The 25,992-nt window shown below is 52.5% G+C and overlaps 9 protein-coding genes across 9 annotated transcripts; 4 read left to right on the top strand and 5 right to left on the bottom strand.

The window, feature by feature from the left end:
- Positions 1-96: 96 nt before the first annotated feature.
- BO70DRAFT_366152 (uncharacterized protein) lies at positions 97-1,116 on the top strand. Its single transcript, XM_025544262.1, has 2 exons — positions 97-671; positions 773-1,116. Exons 1-2 carry the CDS (start codon positions 334-336, stop codon positions 1,092-1,094), a joined length of 660 nt encoding a protein of 219 aa, XP_025395298.1. The 5' UTR covers positions 97-333; the 3' UTR covers positions 1,095-1,116.
- Positions 1,117-2,519: 1,403 nt separating this feature from the next.
- On the top strand, positions 2,520-4,571 carry BO70DRAFT_366151 (uncharacterized protein). Its single transcript, XM_025544261.1, has one exon. The coding sequence runs from the start codon at positions 2,851-2,853 to the stop codon at positions 4,282-4,284; it is 1,434 nt and encodes a 477-aa protein (XP_025395297.1). The 5' UTR covers positions 2,520-2,850; the 3' UTR covers positions 4,285-4,571.
- A 1,353-nt stretch (positions 4,572-5,924) lies between these two features.
- Positions 5,925-9,895, bottom strand: BO70DRAFT_400405 (putative sensor histidine kinase/response regulator; the record flags this gene model as incomplete). Its single annotated transcript, XM_025546922.1, has 3 exons — positions 5,925-6,187; positions 6,234-9,700; positions 9,819-9,895. 3 exons carry the CDS (start codon positions 9,893-9,895, stop codon positions 5,925-5,927), a joined length of 3,807 nt encoding a protein of 1,268 aa, XP_025395296.1.
- A 771-nt stretch (positions 9,896-10,666) lies between these two features.
- On the bottom strand, positions 10,667-12,971 carry BO70DRAFT_345061 (amino acid transporter; the record flags this gene model as incomplete). The annotated part of the gene is made up of 11 exons (XM_025541485.1): positions 12,927-12,971; positions 12,846-12,873; positions 12,560-12,798; positions 12,363-12,510; positions 12,222-12,312; positions 12,148-12,171; positions 12,041-12,098; positions 11,434-11,974; positions 11,292-11,380; positions 11,024-11,237; positions 10,667-10,960 (listed from the first exon to the last, which is right to left on the bottom strand). Exons 1-11 carry the CDS (start codon positions 12,962-12,964, stop codon positions 10,667-10,669), a joined length of 1,764 nt encoding a protein of 587 aa, XP_025395295.1. The 5' UTR covers positions 12,965-12,971.
- A 1,169-nt stretch (positions 12,972-14,140) lies between these two features.
- On the top strand, positions 14,141-16,111 carry BO70DRAFT_432813 (uncharacterized protein). The gene is made up of 5 exons (XM_025548354.1): positions 14,141-14,524; positions 14,594-14,778; positions 14,841-15,175; positions 15,256-15,549; positions 15,621-16,111. The coding sequence occupies exons 1-5, from the start codon at positions 14,256-14,258 to the stop codon at positions 16,026-16,028; spliced, it is 1,491 nt and encodes a 496-aa protein (XP_025395294.1). The 5' UTR covers positions 14,141-14,255; the 3' UTR covers positions 16,029-16,111.
- BO70DRAFT_323376 (protein kinase family protein) lies at positions 15,626-19,015 on the bottom strand. The gene is made up of 3 exons (XM_025540587.1): positions 16,968-19,015; positions 16,582-16,917; positions 15,626-16,530 (listed from the first exon to the last, which is right to left on the bottom strand). Exons 1-3 carry the CDS (start codon positions 18,939-18,941, stop codon positions 16,108-16,110), a joined length of 2,733 nt encoding a protein of 910 aa, XP_025395293.1. The 5' UTR covers positions 18,942-19,015; the 3' UTR covers positions 15,626-16,107.
- A 934-nt stretch (positions 19,016-19,949) lies between these two features.
- BO70DRAFT_366148 (glycoside hydrolase family 76 protein) lies at positions 19,950-22,216 on the top strand. The gene is made up of 4 exons (XM_025544260.1): positions 19,950-20,011; positions 20,070-20,368; positions 20,437-21,155; positions 21,214-22,216. Exons 2-4 carry the CDS (start codon positions 20,275-20,277, stop codon positions 22,030-22,032), a joined length of 1,632 nt encoding a protein of 543 aa, XP_025395292.1. The 5' UTR covers positions 19,950-20,011; positions 20,070-20,274; the 3' UTR covers positions 22,033-22,216.
- A 452-nt stretch (positions 22,217-22,668) lies between these two features.
- On the bottom strand, positions 22,669-23,465 carry BO70DRAFT_432810 (uncharacterized protein). Its single transcript, XM_025548353.1, has 2 exons — positions 23,109-23,465; positions 22,669-23,056 (listed from the first exon to the last, which is right to left on the bottom strand). The coding sequence occupies exons 1-2, from the start codon at positions 23,213-23,215 to the stop codon at positions 22,768-22,770; spliced, it is 396 nt and encodes a 131-aa protein (XP_025395291.1). The 5' UTR covers positions 23,216-23,465; the 3' UTR covers positions 22,669-22,767.
- A 184-nt stretch (positions 23,466-23,649) lies between these two features.
- BO70DRAFT_345051 (MFS transporter) lies at positions 23,650-25,688 on the bottom strand. Its single transcript, XM_025541484.1, has 4 exons — positions 25,641-25,688; positions 25,262-25,577; positions 24,822-25,211; positions 23,650-24,757 (listed from the first exon to the last, which is right to left on the bottom strand). Exons 2-4 carry the CDS (start codon positions 25,559-25,561, stop codon positions 23,747-23,749), a joined length of 1,701 nt encoding a protein of 566 aa, XP_025395290.1. The 5' UTR covers positions 25,562-25,577; positions 25,641-25,688; the 3' UTR covers positions 23,650-23,746.
- Between the last annotated feature and the right edge of the window lie 304 nt (positions 25,689-25,992).

The following is a 25,992-nucleotide window of genomic DNA, read 5'->3' as shown; positions in this document are numbered from 1 at the left end:
AGAGCTACAGGCATTCAGCATCCATGGTCTGTATCTGTGGTATTCGCTGGCCAGTTACCTAGCTAACATGAAGCAGGAAAACTGCCACATGATTATAATAAGAAGCATAATAAAGATAAATGGTTTAAGTATCTTGGGGTGCCAGTTGTTCATGCTGGCTTTCATTTTCATACATTTGCTGCTGAGTATGGCCCGCTCATGAACTGTAATGTTCTAGCCGGTGAGTTGAAGCATAGGTAAGTACCTATTCTAAATTATAGCCAGCTGCTGATAGTATCACACTATATAAGAATATTCAAGAGATGGATAGATCGCGCCTCGCCGCCTCAGCTGATGACTTATCTCTTCCGGCTAGATCGGCTCCACCACTCTTTACGCCTGGGTCTTGCGGGTTCCTGGCGGGATGATCATCCAATTCTACTAGAGATTGTCCAGGATCTGTATATGTCCTGCCCACGTCTGATCCAGAAACATATTCTTGCAGATGAATTTATTACTGACCTGCAAGTTACAATGACACATCCGATTGAATGGCCTCATTCTTCGCTTTCTGAGCAGGATATACTGGACATGTTACCTTCAGCGTACCGGCAAGAATATTCAATCTCACTTCCTCGCCAGTATGATAAAACACAATTATCTTACTATTGTCAGATCAAATTCTGTTCCCGGTATGATTTCTTTATTTTTAAGGAGACAGCTGTGAAAGGCTTTCGCAGCTGATTTCTATATATCTTCTATTCCAAGATACTAACTGTGTTCTGTTCTCCAGTCATTCACAGACAATTACCACTGGAAATTTTATTAAATACCAGTCTTCAATAGCATATGTGAGTTGTGGTATAAAGCATTATACACAATCAGAATGCTTCTTCTTTCTTTTATTACAGCCTTGGGTACGGAACGGAAATACAGATAAGGCAACAACTCTTCCTTTCTATTGTTCTTCTAAGAGATGGGTATTGTCAGGATTACAAAGTAAAGTTGAGCCGGCATTTATGATCGATATAGATAATGTTTACAGACAGGTATCAGTTGATATTAATACTAGACAAGATCTAGTATACTGTTCATGGAATATTGATTTTATGTAAATAACAAATTATTATATTCTGGTCTTTTACTACTTTCGTATGATTATATATTACTTCTGAGAATATTTTGTATAAGAATCTTACTATTATTTAAGGAGTGTAACCAGATAATCTCTAGAAATTATGATTAATATTTGTTATATATCTATAAAATACCAGATAATGTCTAGAAATTATGATTAATATTTGTTATATATCTATAAAATACCAGATAATGTCTAGAAATTATGATTAATATTTGTTATATATCTATAAAATACAGTTTCTGTTCATAAGTAATAGATATCTTCCGTATCTAATCTATTTTATTACAGAACTATTCTTGTTAAATTATAATTACATAATAGTTTCTGAATCGTATTCAACTTTAACAACGTTTGTATGTAATTACCCGGTTTGGGTGAGGTTGTATCGTTAGTAATTATTATTATATGTAAATAATAATAAATAACTGTTTTGCAACTGTAAGCAACTGTAACACAACCTAGCTACAACCTAACTGTTACTGTAGGTAACAGTTTGACAACTATTATGAAATGGTCAGTGAGTGTGGCAAACTATTAAATATATATAAATAATAGTAAGCTACCATCTTTGACTTTTACTGAACTATGCTGTGACCCTCTCTACGCACGCCTCCGGGCCCCTATGATATACTTCGGTACCATATATACTACTAAGTACTCACTCCCCACCCGGGACGGCCCGGCCAAGCGCCGACGTGCAGGATAATCTTCCGTCGTCCCTCCGCATGAACCCGAAACTCCAGCGTCTCTCCTAACTGCAACAGTCTCCTAAGTGACGTGGGGGGTCGGGTTGACCGGGTGTATTTCATGTACAGTGCAGATGGGTAATCCGAATACCGGGGCATTGTAATGATGGCCTGTCTGTGGGTGTCTTTTCCAGGTTGGGGTGTTAAAGTATGTTATGTTCTGCTTTATGATTGCAGCGGTGTGCAAAAGAGAGAAAGAATATGCACCATCATTCATACCTTCCCTTGTTACACCGTCTGTTGATCGATGTTTCTTCAGGCAGTCAGGTGACTCTTCCCTCTTCTCTTCCTTTTCCTTTGTTCTTCTCCTCATCTCGTCATCTTCCCCCAACCCCCAACCACCAACCACAATCCATTGTCTTCATCACCTGCAGCGGCCGCTTTTCCGCATCCAGTCTCCATCCAATCCTCATCGGGGCAACAGGATGCTGGGCAATTCGGGTCCTTCAGCATGAGGCTAGGCTGCAACAGCGGCCCTGCTTGCCCGTTTGGTTCCATGCAAGCCTCCCTTCCCTTGGCTGGGGGCTTTTAGTCCGCCCACTGCCACTTCCCATCTTCCGTCCCTCCATTCCATCCCCCCCCCCCATCGCTTTCTTTTTTCTCCCCCAATACCCCCCCCCCGCAAGCTGACTGACTGCCTGCCTGCCTGCCTGGCCTCCCGTCATGGACTCCCTGGCTTTTATCATGAACCCCCCCAACGCAGACCCAGACAAAGGCAGGCCCGCGGAAGAAGATCCCGCACCGGATGTCGGACCTGTCGGTATGTGCCTGGTTCTTTTGCTGGCCTGCCCCCAGACTCCCTCCCCGGTCGGCTAACCATCCTTCCTGCGTAGCGTCCGCCATATCAAGTGCGACGAAACCCCCGATGCCTGTCGGAATTGCACCTCCACCGGTCGCGCCTGTGATGGCTACGACCAGTACCGTCTCCCCTCGGGCAGCCAGCCCGTCGCCCGCGTCGTCTCTGCCTCCCACTTCCCCTCCGCCATGGTCCACGGCACCCGCTGGGTCATGACCTCCGACGAGCGTCGATGCTTCTCCTACTTCGAGATTTCCATGGTTCCTACCCTCGTCGGCCCCTTCAACTCCTCACTGTGGCAGAAGCTGGTCCTGCAGATGAGCTACGCCGAACCCGCCGTCCACCATGCCGTCATCGGTCTGAGTGCCGTCCAGCAGGGCGTTGAGACTCGCAAGCTGCCGCTCTTCGCCATGGCCCGCAAGTGCGACTGGACTCGCTTTGCCTTGGAGCAGCTGGGCCGCTCCTTCGCCTTGCTCCGAAGCCGCAGCACCTCCCAGGACCCGCAGCTGCCCTCCATCACGCTGGTGTGCTGTCTGCTGTTCATCACATTCGAGCTGCTCCAGGGGCAGTACGACACGGCCTTCATGCATCTGAAGAGTGGCCTCGACATCATCAACCGACTGAAGGCCCATCGACAGCTAGTCCCGCGGGACTGCCGCCAGTCCATAGTCGAGCAGAGCCTGGTGGCCTCCTTCGCACACATGGACAACCAGGTCGCGTACTTCCAGCGAAAGGAGCCGACGCTACACCTCGACGACGACCTCGAGGATTACCTTCCTCTCGAGGATCCGAAGATGGTGTTTTGCAGCCTTGGGGACATCCGACGGACCTTCGAGCCGTTACTCAATGCCGGCACACGGTTCATGATCCAGTCTGGCATGAACACCGATCCCCATCACACAAACAACCTGCTACAAAAGAAGCAACGATTACTGTCCCAACTTCATCGCTTCTCCCGCCTGTTTGAGTTGTTCCGGAGGGAGTCCTACCAGCATCTCAGCTCCAAAGAGCAGCTCGGCGCGGACATCGTCTTACTCCGACAACGAACCTTACTCCTCAACCTGGACACCTGTGTCCGCCCCTGGAATGACCGACCGGTCGACAACTACGCCTCTGATCACGAGGATATCGTGACCATGGCAGAAGGGATCATCTGCCGAACTTCCGTCCGCCCCAGCCTCAGCATCGACGTCGGCATCGTTCTACCGTTATGTCTCGTCGTGCTCAGCTGTCGGGACCCCGTCGTCCGGCGCCGCGCAGTCGACGCCCTGCGTTCCTGGCCCCATCACGAAGGACCGTGGGACTCCAGCCTCTGCGCGCAAATCGCCATGGAGACGACCAAAATTGAAATCCACATCGCGACTCGGAAGATAGGGAGTAAAAAACCCATTCCGCGCGGTCCCAGCCCCCTCCCGCGAAACGACTGCGTCATGATCTCCCCTGACCGTCGTCTTGGATACATACCGTACACGGTTGGTGACGTGCAGGAGTTCTGGTGGTTCAGCCTCGAAGACGAAGATCTGAACTCGTCAAATGGCCTGGTCAGTAGTTATGATGTGACGAACTGGACGCCGTTCATGGCTAGTCGGTTCAGTTATATCCAACCGAGGGATACCTCCTAGACAATAAGCTCAGCCGTTCTCTTGGAACTTGTGATCACTCGAGCCCCGTGTGCACATTCAATCGGCAAACGGCACGGAGTCCCGGTACTTCGTCGAGTTCCACTATCCCAACGTTTCAATTTCCTGGATACACACGTTATTCCGTTTCCTTGAATTTACTGTAAATATATGGCGCGTTCCTTGTCGTCTGTTTTTGTCTTAACAAGCCTTCATTCATCTCTGAGCGAATGTCATTCTTATTTTCATTATCTTTTCATTCTCATGTCATCCTGATGTTTGGTTTTCATTCTCATTCTCATTTTCATTTTCATTTTCATTCTTGTCCCCCACCCCCACCCTCCTCTCATAGACACACCTGACCCAGCTCCTCCTCACAGGCTCACCCAGCTAGCAAGTCAGCCGCCAGCCAACCAGCCAACCCCCCAGCTCCAGAGAGCCAGAATTGAGCCTCCCCCCCGCCCGGACCACCGGAGATAGATACTCCAAGTAGACACAGAGCAAACGCTTCCGGACAAGATCAGCACCTCCCCTGCAGCTAGCCCCGTAGCGTCGCACCTCCGCGCCTTTCCCATCCAATCAGTAATGCATGTCTGAAGACCACCCTGCACAGTGCACTCTGCATCTCACACACACTCTCTCTGCACAGTACGGAGTACTAACTACGATTTCGGTAGATGCACACTCGCACTGCTCGTCTAGGCTGACTCAGACGGAGACGGAGATATCCCCTCTCCACTGCTCTACTGTAGTGTATGCAGAGTGGTGAGCGGGCATGATTTTGTGAAATCATTACATGAGTATAGTGGCTATCTATAGTAGCCGGGGACGGGGACGGGGACGGGGACGGGGACGGGGACGGAGACGGAGGAAGAGACGGAGATACGGCTTGGTTGATGACTGGATGTTGCTTGCTTGCTTGCTTGCTTGCTTGCCGTCTCTTACTAGTGCGAATTATTCTCTCGCTCTACTTCGTGTGTTTATTCCCTACATAGGGTAGTATTTAGTATGTCTGTATTGAGTTCATGAGTTACTCTGGATTCCTCGGGATCAGGTCTTGTGCGTTACCATTCGGGAAGGCGTTATAGTATTTGTCTGAAAGCGGGAAGCGGAAAGCGGAAAGCTGAAACACACCTCAGATATTATCTACATGATGCAAATCCGAAACTGGCCCGTATGTACTCCGTATTGGGCAAATAATAAGAAAGATACCCCAGACAAGCAAACCATCTTGTTTGCTAGGTAGTAAGTAGGGATGAATTTTAGGGTTATGTGTATGATGTGTATGATGTGTAATGTATATATACCGAGAGAATAATCGTGTGTGGTTGGAAATGCGATCCAAATTGTATTATATCAGGTCAAGGCAAGTGAAGTCCCCCCTAGGGACCCGGACGGACATCATGGCGAGTGATCTCTGCACTCACCAACCCTCTGATACCGCTTGCTGATAGAAAGTCAAAATCAAATCATGTCTATCGGTTCTGTGCTATTAGTCGTTGCGGAGGGGTCGTTGCAGACACAGTCGCCCCACATGACAGGCTGGTCTGAACGGGGTATCGTGTAAATGTGAAATATGAAAGGTGATATGTACAAGGTAGACGTGATGGTAGATTCATGATTCGGGGTTCCGACCGCTTTTCTTACGCTCCGGCCCCGTCTTTGGATTTCTGCGTGGGCTTGCTTGTCGCGACCTTTTCCTTAATGATCGGCCCCAGACTGTTTAAGCGGACGGGCTTGGTCAGGAAGGTGTCCATGCCGGACCGCATCGCGTCACGCTCTACTTCGGTTTGCGCGACTGCGGTCAGCGCCAGAATTGCGGTGCGGTCTTTGTTCTCGAGCGTTTTCTCGAAATCGCGGATGAGACGCGTGGATTCGAGGCCGTCCATGACGGGCATGGAGATATCTGCTGAGATTAGATTGCGACGGTTATGAAGAAATGTTGAACGTACCCATAAGGACAACGCCGATGTCGTGGGGGTTCTCCTTGAAGCAGTCGAGAGCTTCCTGTCCGTTTTGCGCAGTCGCGTACTTGCACCCTAGCTTCTTCATGAACGCGACCAGGAGCTTCAGGTTGATCTCGTTGTCATCTACCAGCAGGACGGTTGTCGGCTGCCTGGGCTGCTCCGGCGGTGGGGATTGCTCTCCGCTTGAATGGCTGACCGACGTACGCGAGGCACCGGCTGAGACACCAGAGTTGCCGCCATCTTCCTGCAGCGGCTCTGACGATTCAGATGGGGACATGGAGCCGCCATTGGACCTGAACGGCAACTCGCGTTTCAATTCGAATTTGGGTGGTATGTTAGTCCCGGGACTCAGCATCTGGAGAAATGACGGCCTGTCGAACTCCCTCGGCGTGGGGGGTAAAGGGGGGTCTGCGGGCGTTGCTGTCACGACGCCATTGTCGCGCACCGCATCTATGCGCCGCTGCTGACGCTGGGCGCACATTTCCAATGTCTTGGCCAACTTCCGGGGACCGCACGGCTGGCTGATGAACTCCAGAACCTCCGCGTCCTTTCGCTTCCGGGATGCCAGGAACATTGAGTGCGCGATCCGTGGGGTCGAACAGATGATGATGACAGGCGGAAACAACTGCCTAGTGGGCCCAGTGGAAATAGGCACGCGTCCAATATCCAGAGAATCTTGGAGAGAGATGTAAAAGTCGCAATAACCGAACTGGGCTTGCGAGGCTGCAACTGATTGGATTTCCATCTGGAACCAATCGCGGCATAGCTTTTGTAAGGCCGAGAACAGAGTCGCATCACGGTCAGAGGAGCCGAGACCGATGAGCCCAATGGTTTTCTCACGAACAACAGCTCTCGTCGGCATAGGGAATATCTCAGCGTTATCATCACGAACATCCCACTCCAGGACATGATCAAGTGTCAGTTTCATCACAACTTCAGTGCCAACTCCCTTCTGAGACTCTACATGGATGTCGCCGCCAAGGGACGACACTATTCGGCGTACAATATTGAACCCCAGGCCATTCCCGGTTGACATGCTATCTTCCTGAGAGAAGGCCGTGGATAGCTGATTCCGGACGAAGTCTTGTTCCATCCCACATCCGGTGTCGCTGACACGGAGCGTGACCGTCGACCGGATGACCTGACCATTGGCGTCGGTGTCGACTGGATCGGCCTTCAGAGAGACGTAAATGTACCCTTCCTGTGTGAACTTCAGGGCATTTCCAAAGATATTCGTCATAATCACATGCCAGGCTCCGGGTCGGGTCAAAAACTTAAAACTTTGCGTGCGGTCCACGTCCAAGACCACCCTGACTCCCTTTTCCAAATCGAAGGGGTTGCTATTCGAGCCCCAAAGAGGAGTGCCGGAGTGACTGAAGAAGCAATGCCCCGCAAAGACGGTCTCGACCACATCCTCCACCGCAACGTCGAGTTGAACGGTAGACGTCTCGTCGGACCTTTCGGGTTGTACCCCCTGATTAGATTTGACCTCAAGGCGACCAGGTGCGTTGATTATGCGAGAGCTTGGCCGAACATCGTTGATGCTGGCATACTCCAGAAGCTGGTCGATCGAGCCCAATAGTGTGAACGCACAAGAGGAGATTGTGTGCACGAATCCTTGTTGCAGGGCGTCCATTACGGTATCGTTTAAAATCTCGATGGTACCAAAGATCCCATGCAGAGGAGATCGAAGCTCATGACTGATTCCCGCGAGCAAGTCCGACTTGGCCCGCTCCGCAAACACGGAGCCCAACCGGTGAACATCCGCCATGAGAGAGTTCCCAACCGCAAAGAGAAACGCCAGTTCGTCATTCGCCGCGAAGACCCGGTGAGGCGCGGTGGTCCACGAAAGACAGCCTGAGAACCATCTCTCCTTGTGCGAGTCCCAAAGCGGGGAGAACGCGATGCTCCGGGCGTTGGGGGCAAGCTGGAGGAGCGTCGCGGCGTCCTGGCGCAAGAAAGCCTTGTGTGTTTTCTTGTACCTCTTGCCTCCACTGCGCCGCATGTTTTTGAAAACCCCATCACTGGTGTCCTCCGACGAGATCGATCCATCCTCACCGAAATTGAAGATTTTGCCGCGAGGGTACCGGTGCAAGAGGCCTTCCAGGAAATTCTCCGAAAGTGCAATCCGGGGATCGTTCAGCTCCTGGTTGTTCACGCTGGAGGCGTCCGAAGTGGCGAAGCCCAGTATCTGACACGAATGGACGGTGGACTTGCCGGAGTTCTCGGTTTGGGCTTCAGCAGAAAGCTCATGTCGCATGATGACGCTTCGAGCTTTCACCCCCTCGTCGCTGGACGAGCAACTTTCCATACTGCTGCTGTCCGTATCGGATTTTGAATTGTCCAACGAGCACCGGTGGGACCCGGAGTTGGAGTCAAAGAAAACGGCAGCTTCGACCTGCATACTCTCGCGGATGATGTTGGCCGCGCGTGAGAACGCGTCCTTCACCTGAGTCGTATAGCAGGCCTTGGGTGATTGCTTTCGGGAGCCCTCGTCTTCAGTGATGGTGGCGTGAGGCGCTCGTTTGTGCCGCGGTCGGGCCTGGAAATGGTCTCTGGTGCTAATCTTCGAGTCGGTCAATGCCTGCTGTTGCGCATCCTGCGCCGTGGCTTTCTGACCGCGAGACGTATTAAAATTGTGCGGGCGGAAGGGCAAACTCCCCTGAGGGTCTTTGCGTCCCATGGCTTGAAGGACATCATCGGAAGCCTGCTTTTCTTGCTGCTCCTGGTCGATGTGGCCCTCCCAGTCCTTCTCTTCGACGTGCGTGCGCATGTCATCCGTCGCGTCTACCCACGAACTGCGCAAACTGCCTTTCCCCTCCAGTAGACTCCCTATGCCGACGATCATGCGCTCGCTGCGAAGGTGTTGAGTTCGAGACCGGGTGGCGACGAGATAGTCCATGACCGTCGAGGCAACGTCCCTCAGAAACTTGGTGAGATCGGCGTCCAGCGGCCCGTGGGGCTTGTCATCGTAAACGGTATAGGCGCCGATCACGATGCCCTTGGGGCTGATGATCGGACTGCACGCCACGAAGCGAATATTTGGATAGCTCCGGACATCGGGGTGGTCTCTGTATTCCTCTTCCTGGGTCAGGTCCGGCACGACGAGCATGCGATGGGGGTCGTCCGAGATCTGCGGAGGATTCGCAATGGCCTTGCAGAAGCTGCGGTCATACGAAACGGTACAACTGCCCATCCACAGTTGATCGCGCTCCTTGTGGTCGGTGTCGTCCTGCAGACTCAGGGTGCGCGTGGCCTCGGTGAGCACGTGCTGCTCGTGTCGACCGAACAGGGAGACCGTGGCGCGTTTGGCATCGAGCCGCAAAGCGCCCAGCTGGGCGAATGCCGTGAGCACAGCATCGGAGGAGGATCGGGCGACGAAAGCGGAGGATGGGGTGTCTCGATCGAAGTGCTGCAGAGCCTGGGATTGCAGGTGGTGGGGTGGCAAATACCTGGTGAGGCAGGTCGGGGAGGGTCAGCTTGCGATACGGAGCACAATTGTAGGCAATACCAGCAGCGAGAAGGGACCGGGGGAAGAAGAGGGGGCAGAGAAAGATGGAGTCGACATACCGGTAGAACTCACGTTCTCTGGAGGTGCTGAAGCTGACATGGTGCTGGGACCCTTGCAAGGTAGCGGGACGAGGCATGGCGGCGGCGGCTGCGGTCAGCGGGAGGAGATCGCGATTGCCGCAACGGGGTTAGGCGGGGGGGGGGGGGGGTTTCAGGACAGAAGCATCGGACAAGAGGCAGAAAGGAAGGGGAGGGCAGTGAAAAAAAGGCAGAGTGATGGATGGAGTCTTGTCTCGACAGCGACAGAGGAAGGGGAACCGCAGGATGGAAGCGGGGCGGGTGTTTCCAACTTCGCCGACGAGAAGAGAGGAATCATGGATGGGTGGCGCAAGGCGATTGATTATCTCATCGCCATCCCCCAATGCCTGCCACTCCAGTTTGAGTGGGGACACCGGTTTGATAGGACTGAGTACTCCGGATAGGAGAAGAAAATCGGTATTGTACGGAGTAGATACTAGATAGTCGCAGAGACATTGTCGATTCACCCTTCACGGCTTCGGGATGTGGCCGCATCGACGAATGCAACGGTGTGATTGGCGGAACCTGGGCCCGAACACACGATTATTATGTCACAGATGGATGGATTTTGGCATTCCCTCGACATGGAAACGGGATGTTGCTCCTGCTTCATTTAAGCTTACTTTTGGCCCCGAGGATTGTGTTGTCCGTGCAGATAGAAAGGAAAGGAATGGAAAGTAGGTACTAGATACGGAGTCCCGCATCACGCATCACAGCACAGAAGCGGTGCGCTGAGAAAATACTGAGTCAGCAGTCAGTGGCACAGCATCGGCTCCTGCCTGAGGCAGCCAGGCCGCAATCATTGAGACTCCCACGAGCAAGACAACAATTCAACTCGACAATCCCTCTGACCTGCCCATCATCGACCGCCCACCATCCTCCACCAGAGGCACAGGCCCACCCCCATCCGCATCCGCACCCTCACTCCCCCGCCTCAAACCCCGATACCGTAAAAACACACTCTGCAAGCGCTTCCACCTCGTCGTCTCCCAGCGATCAATCTTGCGCACTCGGAGGTCATTGAGAATGAGAACCAGTTTCCCCGCGTCCGGGGTGCGCTTGAACCATTCTGGTTGCCGACGGGAGAGTTTCAGCCCGAGAAACAATATCACCAGGACGATATGCTGCTCGCAATCATATCAGAGTCGATCCCGAAAAGGATACGTGAGGCGGTGGAAAGAACTCACCGCGCCATATGCCATGGCCACCTCGGTCACGGTGGCGTGACCGTCCCACCATGTCGCGCTGGAGAAGGCGAAGATGACGGTGCATCCGATCAGGCCGATCCAGGCTTGGAGGGGTTGCAGGACGAAGAGACTCCCCCGGGGGGTGTAGTTGGGGGATCCGCGGACGAACTCTGGGCGGCCGGAGAGGCGAAGGTCTGGGTCGCATTTTTTGAGCCTGCTGATGGTTAGTCGATTGGTGGAGTGATGGGAGCTGCGGACATTGACTGACCAGTAGTAATACCGGAGGAAGGCAATACAGACGCTTGCCCAGACGATCATGATGGCCGTACTGGAGGAAGTCGATATCACCTCGGTTAACTGGATAGGTCAGCAGAAGGCTGGCAGGCGGTGGGATAGGGGACGAAGCGCACCTGCTTCGTGGTTGTGCTACCGCTTAGCTGAAGAAATGGCACCCAGGCGAATGCTAACAGCGTAACAAGCAACGCGACAACAGGGACTCGCGTGCCCTTGCTCAGAATGGCCAGGTGTCGGGTGGCCCAGTAATCTCGGGGCATGGATTTCGCGATACCAAACAAAGTGCGCGAGGCTACATACAACGATGTGTTGGAGGCGGAGATGACACTTACTAGCAAGCAGGCGTTGAGAAAGTCGGCCATGTGCTTGTTTTCGACGTTCAGAGCGGCGATGATGACCATGCTGCTGGATACACCAGGCTTGGATGTAGATGGTACCGTGGCGTTGACTATCCCATCATCAAGCTGCGACAGGTTTGGGTCCTGCCAGCTTACGTTGAGAATTTCGCCCAGGGTGCACATGATGTACACAAGGACGATGATGTAGATGGTCCATCGCGAGGGCCAGCGAAGCGCGTGAGCGTCTCGAGCTTCAAACGCAGCCATGGCATATAACTCCACGCCCTGGAAGGCGTATGCCGTGAGGGGAATTGCATAGCTGGAAAATGTCAATTTCAAAGCGTTCATGCTATCAAGAAGAAACACCAAAGAAGACAATGCGTACCAGGCAGCATCTACGTTATTGCGAAATCCTCGGCCATGGTCGAAGGTGGGTGAAAAGACTAGAATGGGTAAGTCGGCGTGGGAGATCGAGACGGGAAACCAACTCACCGTTTCCGCGTTCATCGAGATGGACTTCAATATATGTTAACGCCGCTCGGTACTCTGGGAATGACATCGCCTACCTCGATCGGAGATGGCATAGAGGTAGATCGAGATGCCAAAGATCATGATGAGCTTTAAGAAGCCACCGAACGTCTCCACCAACCCATACCACTACCCATCGGTCAGAAGTATCCCCAGCAATCCGAACAGATGGCACTCACAAAGACCCCCGTGAGGTTCAATAGAAAAAGCACGAAGGGAATCAGGGCGTAGCAAATGAGGGCCCGCCACGCCTGACTCAACCCCCAATACTCCAACAGGGTCCCCGCCATGACAGTCTGGCTGGAAAAGGATGCTGTATACGCATACCTGGATACCATCAGCTACTAGACATAATCCATGGATAGACATCCTCTACCAATAAGCCAGTCCGATTACCCAGCCCAAGTCATCGTCGACAAAGGTACGCACGTATTCCACTATGGCATTATACACGGGGAACTGCTGGGTCAGCTCCGCGATACATTCATTGACCGCACACACTACCACGCTCATGACCAGAGCGGCGAGCATCAGACCCATGGGGCCGGCAATAGCTAGCGCTACCCCATTGTTGGTGAAAATGCCACTTCCAATGACGGCACTCAGTGTAATGAACTATGTTGCGTTAGTGGCTATGCGTCGACTCGAAGGAGGATGCATACAAAGATCTGGAACCCAAAGAGTTCCTGTCTGGTAACAAAGGCATTAGCAGAAGCCAACAGCCTCCGGCGCATCTGACATACTTGAGCTTTTCCGGGTTCCCCGACTGAACGGGAATCATGTTGAGAGGATTGGCCCACCCATCCAGTGCCTAACCCGCACTGAGAACTAGAATATTAATGGACAATTGAACCGTGAAAGGGGAGTGTTTGAAGATGCCTGAAGAATGAACGGGGATGGATCTGACCTATCCATAAAAATGCCAGCCTACGTCCCGGACCAGGGGTAAGAGCGCCATGCTGACCAGGGGCCATCGCAACGCTGCCATGGACGACCACTTCAACACTGGGAAAGAGAGAGCCCTTTGGGCAGATTGCTTCAGCCGCAAATGTGTCAGAGCATGGTTGGGGGTAATTGGCTGTCGATAAGAACCAGCACGGAGGCTTGCGTTAGTGGCTGGCAGGAAGCAGAGGCCTCTGCATTGCTTTTTCAAGCCTCGTGCCCTGGTGACTTCACGGGGCTCCGATGCCTCTCCCATTATGCACGAGATAAGTCGGTGAGCTATCGGACCCTCGATGAGGAACGTATATAGTCCCCCTCAGTAGGGGATAGGAAAATTCCCAAACTAAAGGAAAGTCTCGCCCACAGGCCCTGATGAAGGACTCATTGCCATATCCACACGAACTCTCCCCCGATGCATCAGCCTATATTGAGCTCTCATCAGAGATCATGGACTATCTGAGCGAGCGCTTTGGCGAGCAGATTAAGGCTCGAGTAACAGTGAGTTTGCCTCTCAGATTCGGGCGACGTCAGAACTAAGCCCCATGAGCTAATCACCAAGAACTGTCACAGTTCCGTCGTGAGCGATGGGTTGTGTGGACGAACATAAGAATAAGTGATGTGAGTCAGGCTGCTTACTCGAGGGTAATGAAAAGACGCTGTGGCTAACCTGACCTTCGCCACAGGAGGAACTGGAGTGGGTTACACCATCTGGCTCCCTGATGCCTCAGCTGATCCTTGAATGTACATAGTGACATGGTCATTGAGTTGAACGATCGAAGGAGGGCAGCGCAAGCCGCGGGATGATGGAAGCATTGCGGCTGGATGGAAGATTATGATGGCCGATGACATGCATTAGCCTAGTGTTCGATAGGCCAGGAATCCTAGTAGTTGGGATGGGCTGTGTCCCCGGCGTCCTCCGTAGTCCGGATATATGTGCTCACAAGTAGTGTCTCAGCCTCACAACGCCCGGAAAACACCGATTAGCCAAGGCAGAGTTTTCATCATGAGCATAAGCGGAGAACTCTGCCTGCAGCGGCTATCAATCCACCCTTGTCCGAATATATAGCAACGAATGCCCTACTATCGGGCAGAGTAACCGAATCTAAGCAAGACCCCGACCTGAACAGACCATGGCTGAGATATGGCGCCCTTATCTCCACGACGTGGCCAACCACCACGACCCAGCCCTCATCAACACAGCCAATCTGGAGAGACTGCTCACAACCCGCACTAGTCGCGTCCTGACCTCCCGGAATGAGATCCTTGTCCGGGTCACGGATGTGCATCGTGGATTGAGTGAAGGGGACGTCACATCCACTCTCTATCATACTCCCGAGACCCTGGAGGCCGCGCTGGACTCTGAGCCCGCAGTCCCAGATGGTCTAGATGTCAGGGTGATGTATGCTCCCCTCCCCCAGTCAGATCCCCGCGGGATGGTTCTTGCTAATCCATGGCCGGTGAGTACCAGATCAATCTATTCCTCGGACTCCATCGCTCCCCTCAAGATCTCCCCCCCGTTGCTGGCCATCCTACTACGGCAGTATGCTGTCCATCCGGCCTTCATTCAAGTTCTCCTCTCCTTCGGAAGGAATGTGCATGTCTCGGAAGCAGGGAGCAGCCACATCTGTGTCGACACCCGAGAGAGTGATGCCTGTGAGTCGTTCTATTGTCCATTCCTGTGTCTGAATCAACAGGACCAGTGCCAACCGAGTTAGATATCTCGTATCAGGTCAACTACGTCGAAGAAAGGCCCCGAAAAATAATGCCCTGGTCGTGGCGCCACACCGGAGTGTATCATCACCGTCGTTATCCCCAAGCAGGGCAGAAGGGACACGACCTGTTCATAATCCTTCAACCAAATGAAGCCAGTATCCTGGACACGAGAATCCAAGACCGGATGGCCGCTCTCTCTCGGCTGAGCTCTGATCCCGGCCTAGACCAAGAACGCGCCCGAGATTTCCCGGAAGCTCTACATTCGCTCGTCCTATCCTCCTTTCTCTATAACTGGCGGTGGTATCTTCGGCACTTGGGGGATCAATTTGACAAATATGTACTTCAGACCTTGCCTAGTCGATGCATCGGGCTTTGAACCTTCGTTTCTGAGTGGCTAACACCAGCGCTAAATTTTAGAACAACAGGGCTTTGGTGACGCTTCCGAAAGAGTTATCCTCGCAAGAAAGCTACGACATGATTTCTGCCCTCCGAAACCTCAGTGACTCAGCCCTACGGGCCCAGATCTGCTGTCGCGGGAACCTGGAGCTGGTAAAAGGCTTAAATACCGGTGTCTCCGCTCTTCGAGGTAGGGAATGTGTCGACCCCTTGCAGCAAGGGCTTCGGGGCTATGACCATCTCGAACCTACACTGCGCGGCAACATCGACAGCTGTGCGGAGTTAGTCCCAAGGATCAGGAATGCGATCGATCTGGTAAGTGCTCTAGCGTTACATCAAGCGTCCAATACCTGCCAAGGAAAGGATACGAACCCTAACGTGAGCAGGCTGGCTATACACTGTCGCTCCACACCCAATTGGAAACAGCAAGGGTAAATGAGGAATTGCGCGACCTTACTAGTCACCTCAAGAATCTGCAACAGGACACGGTGGATGATAGCGCTGCGGTCAAGATCATCACATTTGTATCAGCGGTCTACCTCCCTGGCTCATTCGTGGTCAGCATATATGGGATGAATTTCTTCAACTTTGATGACGAAGCGCGAGAGATTGTAATTGCCAAGGATTTCTGGGTTTTCCTCGCCACATGGTTACCTCTGACCCTGGCCACCGGAGTGGTGTATGTGCTGATTATGTGGTTTGATTCGTGGTGGAAGAGGAAGCCTTTTCGGTTGTTTGAGCGACCGGAGGCAACAAAGGTCGAAACCGAAACAACCGGTGAAGTGAGAACCTAGTCTTGTACTTTCTGCCTGGCATGGCCTATTCTGCAGATTTGAACTTCGCATTGTGGATGCGCCGCTTGAAGAATGCCAATTAGATATCGTTCACGTCAATAATGATAAGCCTCCCCTTGCTGCATACAACTGCCGTCATGGTTCCATTCCTCAGATACGCTCGCAGTGCAGTCGAAGACTTGCATTCCCTGGGGAGCTTGCACAGCTTTTCCCCTGATGAAATTATGCCCATGTCATTTTCCTGGGCGATCGAGTACATTTTCAGATGCAAATGTCCAGTTCCAAAATGACGTCGGTCGGCTATCCCCAGAAGCTGGCTGTCGCCGACCATACAGCCTCTAACTATATCCAGTCGCTGGTCAGAGCGCCAAATGCGGGGAAGCTCTGTGCCCTCATGGTTCAGAGAAAGGGCGAGGTACGCTTGTAGACCAACAGCCGCAAGTAAACAGCCTGGTCTGGAACTGTACGGTATCACTTCAGTATGCCTAGAATTGTGCTGCTGCTTTCGGCTCGTCAGTCACACATGCGGCATAGGTTATCCGACACGGCCTACCAGAGAATAGTGCACGACAAAATCTGGTTGGTCCTGCATCTCATCCGTCACCCTCCACACATATAGAGACTCCTGCTTGCTGCACCTGGCCCACGTGAACAACAAATCGCCACCATCATTGAATACCGCTTGCGTAAATGTCTGATCCAAGCCGGGGGAGCCGCACAAACGGCGATGCATAGAATACCCCTGCACAGGCGTGCCTCGGACTAGGACAACATATTGGTCTTGGACAAGGGCAAACAATCCCTGCGGAGATACGGCCACCGAGGTTACAAACCTTACGTCGACTAGAGGCATCGCGTCAAGATTTGTGGTGAAATCTCCGATATAGAGCTTCATATTATCAGACACGCCCGTATATAGACATGGTCATTGTGGCTTACCATGTTCTTGCCATCCCTCTTACTAACCCCCCAAGCCGCAAGATACCTGCCCTCGATAACAGCTCCATATTCCTTCCACTCTCCACGGAGCGGAACTATTTTCGACACGACAAAGCTTCCAGGATAGAGGTCAAGTTCGATGATTGTGATATTGTCCTGTGATATAAATGCTGTTGGTACGCGGCCTTGCCACATGGTCCGCGACAAACATGTCGCCATATTGTCCTTTTTATTGTAATGCAATATTCTGTACATATCGTTGTGTTGAATTCTAAATCCAGTGTCGAAATGACTAGTGACGGGATTTTGGGGGCCTCCTTCCGAAACAGAAAGGTCATCAGGTGAGCCTGGCGGAGATGCAAATGAGTCGTCCGATGACGAATCACCGGGGCGTGGGAGTTCTATCAGAGACCTCGAGATGCTCCGGTCGTCGTCAGTAGGCACATCACAGGAATTATATACCGTCTTGACAAGGCTCTCAAGTCTCTCTGCACTTGGCCTGGAAGCCACATTGGCATCTAGGATTTGTTGGATAGATTCTGCCCAGACCCTTACCACAATTGCGGACGAGGGACTGGGAAGGGAGTTAAGCCACTTGACCACTGATTCTCGTAGCCTGGGCCGATTTGGCTCTGGTGTCAAACTGCCAGATTTGCCCTGTTCCCAAAAGTTGTCACTGCTATTTTCTCTGATTCGTGAATTGGAAAATTCCTCCACACCTGATCCCCTTCCGATTGCCCAGGCAAGAATTTCACTGAAGACACATCCGTAAGACCAGATATCCCCTTTACGGCCGACAGTCTGGCCTCTGGCCGCCACGGTCCCTCGACGTATAGCTTCGGGGGGCAGGTACGTTCCTCTGGGGCGGATTGGCTCGGTTTCTATTGTCTTTTCTGGAGATAGATGCGACATTTCAAGGGCGGGCTTTTGAACAGAGACACCAAAGTCAGAGATTACCCACTTTCCGACCACAGAGGATTCATCTTTCATGATCAGGATATTCTCCGGTTTGATGTCCATATGTGCAAACAGAAAGGTGTCCGTTCCGACTTGGATACTGCCATGCAACCACCTGAGAGCTGACGCCAGTGCCCAGCATTGATATAACAGTGGCTTGAATATGAGTGAATCTCCTTCTTCTGGGAGGTGTGGAAACTTGTCGCGGGGGTCGTAGGCACCATTGCCGTCTAGGAGGAACTGGTAGAGATCGCCGTTCTCAGCGTATGGAAACAGAATGTAATGGTATGGCCCATGATGGATCGCGGCTAGATGTTGCAATATATGCTTTTGCTCTGTTAGAGCATCTTTTAGGCGGTTCAGGTTTTTGATCTCCTGGGTGAAGTCGGCAAGCTTTTGAACGCGTTGAAACCTCTTGCAGGCGACCTTGTAGGGGTATGGGAAATCGGCCCCTTCGTTTAGCTTCAGATAGCGCGGAGCTACCTCCACGAGATTTACCACCCCAAAGCCCCCGGAGCCCAGTTTTCTCGGGGTGGATTGAAACGGGAGTCGACACTGGTAGGGCACCTCCTGCAGCGGATGGTGTCGACTGGACCGTATCTTTACCGGACAGAACTTCCACTGATTGTTATGAAACAATAAGGCTGATGCCGGCGCCTCTGAGAAGAAACTTTGAATTCTCTCCTTCGTGAAGGGGAGATCTCGATCTCCTATCTCACCATCGAGAAATGTTCTGCGGAACTGGGCAAGACAGGCGGTTGCATCGATAGTGACAAGGATGGACAGGATCGCGATAAAGTCGCGCTGGATTCGATCCACGTCTTCGGGGGAGAGGATGTCTGGTTGGAGGAGGGTGTGAATTGAGGCCGTGTTCGACCAGACCTTGACGAGGTCCTGTCGACAGATGAAGCTATGATACTCATCGGCTTCTCGCCTCGTGTGCGCGCGCAATTCGTTAAGGATGTGCTCTATTGTGCCCCGCCGTCTGGCATCGGAGACAGGATGGGAGATCGACATTTCTCCGGAGGAGGGCCCGGGCGGACGGCAACCGGGGGGGGACGATGGTCGCGGGGCTCATCTCGCAGGAGAAGAAGAGACAAAGGTAGAAGCATGTCAGAGGGAGGAGAGAGAGAAGCGACGAGGGGGAGTTGCAGGCGTGCTGACGGCGCCGGTCAGGTGATAAGCTTCCTCGCCCTCCAGCGGCTTTCCCTTCTTCCCCTTCTTCTCCTTCTCCTTCTCTCCTTCCCTCTCCTTCCCCCCGACATCCGCACACCGATCTCATCGCTCGGACATAAGCACAGCCACCGCTGTCGGCGGTGCATTGTGACGTGCCTGCAAAGTCGCTGTCAACGGATATTGTCAGAGGCAAGCCAAGAAGACAGTCCTCAGGCTGCAATTCACAATGATTGGCTTTCTCGCCGACTCTGGGCTACGAAGTCTAGTTACTCAATATTCCCACCACCACTAGGGCCACGCATCACCACCACCATGCTTTCCATGGTCACCTCCAGAGTTACGCCGGACAGCGCACGCCGGAGTGTGGGTGGGCCAACAACACCACTGTGGTGCAAGGCTAGACCGGGATTAAGGCCTGGTTCCGGTCCAAGTCACCACTAATCGCGCTTAGAACCCCGGCCGCAATCCCCTTGTGGGGGGCTCCAGCAGGGGTGTGAAATGAGGCTGGCAAGTCACGTTGCTAGTTTCTTCTCTAGCGCAGACTAGGCAGCTTCCACCGCAGGCACCGCGACGGAATCTTTTTTGTCTCATTTGGCTTTTTCCATGGGTTTTTTCATGGCGCATCCTACGTGTAGGATCAAGATCCACGAATGCCTGATTGAATGCGGGCGCATTCGTTGGCTGAATGTGACTGATCGACCATGGATGGGTGCTGGAGGGCCGGACCGGCCAGCCCTATATTTCGAGGTCACTTCAAGTAGCACAGCCTGGCCGTCGATCGGCCGATGTAACGATCGCTTGAGCCGAGCCTTTGTCCACGATCCCTGTCCGATCCCCGTCGGGCTAAACCAAGTTCAACATCCATTCAGACGAGCTGGCCATACAGAAGGGGAGGACTGGGTCCTAAGAAAGTAAGGAACTGTTGGACAGGATCATTGTGGACCGACTAACCATCGTGGGACGGTATAGTGTCCCGTCACTGCCCCCCGGGTTGGATTGCATCTCTTTCACTTGGAAATCAACCAAAACCGTTCCAGCTAGCTGAAATTAACCGGCTCAGTTCATAAGCCGCCAGTTATGCCCACATCATGGGTCGTGGTGGTTTGGTTCTTTGTTTTCTTCCTACTAGCCTAGCCATCCATCTCCTGTCAACATGCTCCATAGCTTGGTGACGATGAATTTCCTGACATGGAGTGGAATTCTGACAGCTCTGCTAGCCGTGTTTTCTGCCTCGGCGTCGGCACTACAGTTGGATGTCAACAGTACCCGTAAGGGACCCTGACTGGGGATGAGGCGCATGAATGAGCTAACAGAGATGTCTTTGATCTAAATCCAGAATCCCTCAAAGATGCCGCCACTACGACGGCTGTCAATTTATTCTGCAATTCCACCATCAGCGGAGCCGTCAACCCCGTATACGGCGACGACGATCAAGCCTTTAACGCATCCGTCCTGGAAGCATGGCTCTATTCCATTTTAATCCCCTTCTGGAACGCAACCGGAAACGATACTTACAACGACATGATCCGGACTCGCCTCTACAGCAAGATTGACACGGAGCTCAGCACATCCTGGGTCGATGACGGTAATGGCGACAGCAACATAAACCATGCAGCCTGGGCATTGGCTGCAGTGACAGCAGCCGAGTTCGGGTTTCCTGGAAACACATCCACGCAATGGGAAGTCCTGGCAGGAAACGCAGCAGGCACGATGCAGAGTCTTTGGGCGTTTGCGCAGACTTGCAGTGGTGGTCTTATATTTTCCCAACAAAATACTTCATTCAAAGACGCCTTCAGCAATGGAGAATACTTCCAACTGTCTTCCCGGTTAGCCTATCTGACCCACGGAAACGACCAGGGCACCTATTCGACCAGTGCCGCCACTGTATGGGACTGGAGTGTGACCAATCAGCTGGTGAACGAAACCGACTGGACTATGAATTTCGTGACGATGAACAGTACCAATGGCCAGAACTGTACGGCAGGGCCGAATCAAATGCTATGGACATACCAATACGGGCTCTACATGAGCGGAGCAGCGTACATGTACGAAGTAGTAAGTTCGCACCCACAAAACACGGCAGGCCACTCCACCTAATCGCTCTCGCATCTAGACCGGCATCAAAGAATGGAAGACTCGAGCAGAAGGCCTCCTGAACAAGAGCATCGAACTCTTTTTCAAAAAGCGCGTCATGGTCGAAGGTGGATGGATCCTGGGCAACTCAGCCGAAGTAGGCGGATATTACATCGACGACAACACCGAATACAGCTTCCGTGGGCTCTTTATAACCTGCCTCGTCTCGGTAGCACGCCTCATACCCGAGACCGTGGACACCATCGTGCCCCTCCTCGAAACCACCGCCAAAGCCGCAGCTAAGCAATGCAGCGGCACCGCCAACAGTACCGTCTGTGGTTCCGATTGGACCGATCCTGTCTACGACCTGAACCCAAGCTTCTTCACTTCCATGAGCGCCCTGAGTCTCTTCACGGCCAATCTGCGACTGGACCGGACTGCCGGGAACAAGACTACTACCAATGGAACCAGTACCAGTGGGAGCACTAGCGGAAGCAGCAGTGGAAGTGGCAGTGGAAGCAGCTCGCTCTCCGGCGGCGATATTGCAGGTATCGTGGTCGGGTCGGTTGCCGGCGTGGCCCTGATTGCGGCTGCTGCGTTCTTTATCTGGCGGAAAATGAAAAAGCAACCAGCGCAGCCCGTGGCTGAGGAGCAGAAGCCTGTCACCGACAACACCACGGATAGCAAAGGCAAGTTCCCCTCTGCCGAGCTCGATCAACAGGCTGCTAGTGTTGCGGAACTTGCCCCAGGCGGCGGTGCCTATAATTACCCCGAGATGGACGGCGGCCCTTTGCCTGAAAATGTGGCCCAGGAGTTGCCCGCGACCAGGACGATACGTTACGAACTGGATGCTTCTTAACATATGAGGAATATGTAATCAGCGATACCTGTGGTTAATGTGTTGCACATGCCATTATAATGACAAAATAAAAGAATAATTGATTTGAGGCCGCAGTCTGTTCACTTGTTCCAGGTTCTTCGCACAGTGGAGACGTCCAGTTGAAAAAAATGCTCCAGGCGAAGTATCATGGTCTCAAACGTTCCAGATGAATATCGTTCGTTTGCCATTTTCACGTAAAGTATTCTAATACTAAGTTTTCTCATCCAACACGGATAATGTTTACATCTCAAGTAGCTCATCAACACTATACCGAGAATCTACGACTTCCTCAGTCGCCTGCTGCATCTTCCTCTCCACAATAGTTCAAATGCCCTCCTGCTCCGCCGCACTCAACAAACCAAGCCGATCCTCGATAGTTGTCAACGGTCCAAAGAACTTCTGATCAAGAGACTTCCAATAAATCTCATCAAACATAGAACTATGTCTCGAGGCAAGGCAAATCCAAAAACATGCCCGTCTCCAGCGACTTCTCCATGACAATAGACAACCGCTGGGATTCCAATAAAGAGCCCTCTTCTATTTTCCTCGTCTCACAACCGCGAAAAACCTCAAGAAAAGTCTGAAATCTCGGCATAAACCGCTCCAAATATTCACTAAGATCATCCTCCCAGTCTTCCGGACGCTCTAGGAGAAGCCACCACGGCGCAGCATATGTCAACTCCACCGGCGCAGCATAGGTGAACTCCCAATCAATCACCCCGTAACAGCCAGGCTTGACTCCTCAACAAGAACACTTTCAAGTCGAAGGTCGTCGCAGTAAAGCCAAAACGGCCCGTCGCAATATCCGCGGGATATCTCTCGCGATATCTTGCGAAACAGACACCGCGCGATGTATTTTTTGCGACAGTCGATTTCATCTACCACTGCATCATTGCGCTGGTGCTCCAAGTGGTAGAGATGCTGACAAGCCAATTCGTCGAAGTAATCTGCTGCATTGCCGACGCAATATTTCGCAAAGACTTCAAAGGGGGATGTTATAGAACTGAGCAAGTCTGTTCATGTTAAACGAGAGCGGTCGTTTATGGACAATCCACCCATCAAGCCGTTCGTGCTTAATGGCTCCGATGAACGGGAATGTCGGTTTTGAAAGCTCGAGCAGAATATCCGCCATGATCCAATACGCTCTCCTCAAGACACTCATCGCGACAACTTGGGTTCAACGACATTGTATCCTGCGATGGATCCCTCAACCACCCACTCAAACACCGCCCTTCAATAAACTTCAGCACAATATACGGACCCAGCGCACAACTCCCCGACCCGTGCACCTTCGGAACCGGAATCGCTGTATGCTGCGCAAGATACAGTGCCGTGCTGCGAGCTTGGCTGCTAGTTCTTCCGGGGAGTTGCGGAGGAGTTTCTGGATCTAGAATTGGAAGAGGAAGTCCGCTTGCTTTGCGGCGAGGGGGGTCGAAGTCCATGGTTTGTGGGTTGGGGGGATAGGGAATGGGGGACTTGGGAGCTGTCAGATTAGCAGTCTCGGCTGACTTTCCCGCATTGCTCCTTGTTTTTGTGGAGGGGGTTGACCGTCTCTTTCGATTTGGGTAGCAGGGTCTACCTATAACTATACAGGGTATTGAAGTTAAATTACAGTCTCTCTCGCTATCTATCTATTCATGTAGGTCAATACAATATGGATACTTCTAATATCCCCGCCACAGAATTTAACCAACTAGCCAGCAGCATAAGTGCTCTTCTTCCGAAGACTCTCCCCATGCTTCCACAGAAAGAACGGAGCCGGGATCCCAATCCCAATCGACACGAAAGCCAACAGGCTATTCCCCCAGCCATAGTGCAGAGCATCGTACATATCCGGAGCGAAAAGAGGGAACCCAAAGCCCGCAAGCGATCGCAAACAAGCAACAGCAGCCAACGCGCTGGCTGCGTATTTTGTATAAGCATCAACGATATAAGTCTGCGTGCATTGAAACACCACGATTATACCCATCGAAAACAGACATGCCCCGATGTCGGGGCCAATCCAGAAGGTCCGCGTCTGTGCAGTCCAGCCATAGATAAACAGCCCGATGGGTGTGATCAGGGCTGCGAGCATGAGAAGAGGGAGTCGGAACTCGGGCTTCCCTGCGTCGTGGTTCTGCTTCTTCAGTCGGCGGTACATCCGGTCGTTGAATATCGCGCTGAATTGCGATCCAGTCCAGAATCCCACTCCCAGGGCGATGTAGTTCAGACAGCCGATCCCGAGGCTTTCATCGTAGTAGGAGGCACTAGTCCACAGATCGGGGAAGGTGGATATCACGAGATACATCAGGCCGTAGATGAAGGCCATGTAGAGAGCGAGGAATTGGATGATGGGTTGTGTGGTGAGGAGCTTGAAGGGGCGGACAAGAGAGACACAGAGGAATTGGAAGGTGGTCTGGTTGTTGGATCTTTTGGCCTCGGTTTGGTATTCGGGGTCACCATTATCCTTATGAAGCTTCCGAGCCTTTCGCTCTAGGAGCACAGGAGCGTAAGTCTCGCGCAGAGACACCAAGCCGAATAATTGAATGATGGCATCTGCAATCGATGTGACATAGAAGATCCACCTCCATGATATGTTCTCTGTTATGAAGCCTCCTGCGATAGGGGCAACGGTGGGTCCGAGTAGCGGAGCAAGGCTGTAGATGGCGATCGCCTTTCCACGTTCTTCCGGCTTGAAACAGTCACCTATGACCCCTCCACCTATCTAGAGATACAAGCAACGTTAGCTTTTATGGAACGCGAAGGCCAAGCAACAGTCCATCACATACCGCCAAAGGTGCACTTCCTCCCAATCCTGACAGGAATCTAAACGCAATCATCTGCCCCTTGGAATGACACACTCCACACGCGATGTTGAAGACAAGATACACCAAATTCGCCAATTGAAGCGTCGGTACCCTGCCATAAATCTCCGAAAGCGGGCCCACGAACAGTGGCCCGATGGCGTAAGCAAGGATAAACACCGACATCATGAGCTGGGACTCGATCTCATTATCCACATGGAAGTCTTTCGCAATGGTGCTGAGAGCCGGAGCAATCATCGACGATGATACGGGTGATATGAAGGTGAAGTAAGATACCGTAACTGCGGCCATCCATTTCTTGCTCAACTTCCAGTTCTTGGGGTTCTCGGGGTCATCGGACCCCTCCCAGGTAACCTGGTTTTATCAGCAACCGCTCAGGGGAATGTACGGTGTACAGTGCGTACAATCTTGGGGTGCGGCTTGGAGTTCCCGTCCCCGGGATTGCGATTCCCTGCCTCGAGATCTTTCTCTTTGGCTGTGGTTGTATTGTTGAGGGTCTCTACTGATGATATATAGTCGCCGTTTTCACTCTTGGTGAGTCGAGATGACTGTAGAGGCTGGTTGTCGGGGAGAGGCGATTGCCAGGTGTGAGGTGGTAGGATGCCATGGTTTGGATTCTGCGTAGGATGACCGTTGAGGTTATCGATCGACTCTGTCTGGACCGAGAGCCTTGGTTCACGAGATGTCTGCGTAGGATCGTCCATAGCAGGCTACTCGCCTCGAAACAACAGGACGGAGTCAGTAACTACTAAGAAGGAGGAAGGGTGGAAATATAGTATACTTATACCTCGAAGCAGCATCGCTCGGATGTGTGGGGCTGACGGGCTCAACCTCGTGCCGGGAGCCCGAATCAGCCATGAGAAGACCGAAAACCTCAGCTCCATATATGTCGCGTGGGAAGTGAAGCCGAAGGAGTAAGCGATGCCCGAACGGACTGAATCTACCGCATCGGGACGCCAATCCCTGCCCGATCGGGAGATTCTGGTCCGGCGCGCCGGTTGCCTTCCTCTTTACTCCGTCGTTTTGTCCTTCATCCCCGGACGGAGTTACTCCCGAGCATCGTCGTCTCTCTCTACTTCAGAGCATCCACGGCGTACTCGCACTCGCCATATCCATACTGCTAGCTCGACATCGA

This window comes from Aspergillus heteromorphus, assembly GCF_003184545.1.
Source record: "Aspergillus heteromorphus CBS 117.55 chromosome Unknown BO70scaffold_36, whole genome shotgun sequence".
NCBI classification, from domain to species: domain Eukaryota; kingdom Fungi; phylum Ascomycota; class Eurotiomycetes; order Eurotiales; family Aspergillaceae; genus Aspergillus; species Aspergillus heteromorphus.
Note: the sequence above shows the minus strand (reverse complement) of the source record. Positions and strands in the feature narration are given on the sequence as shown.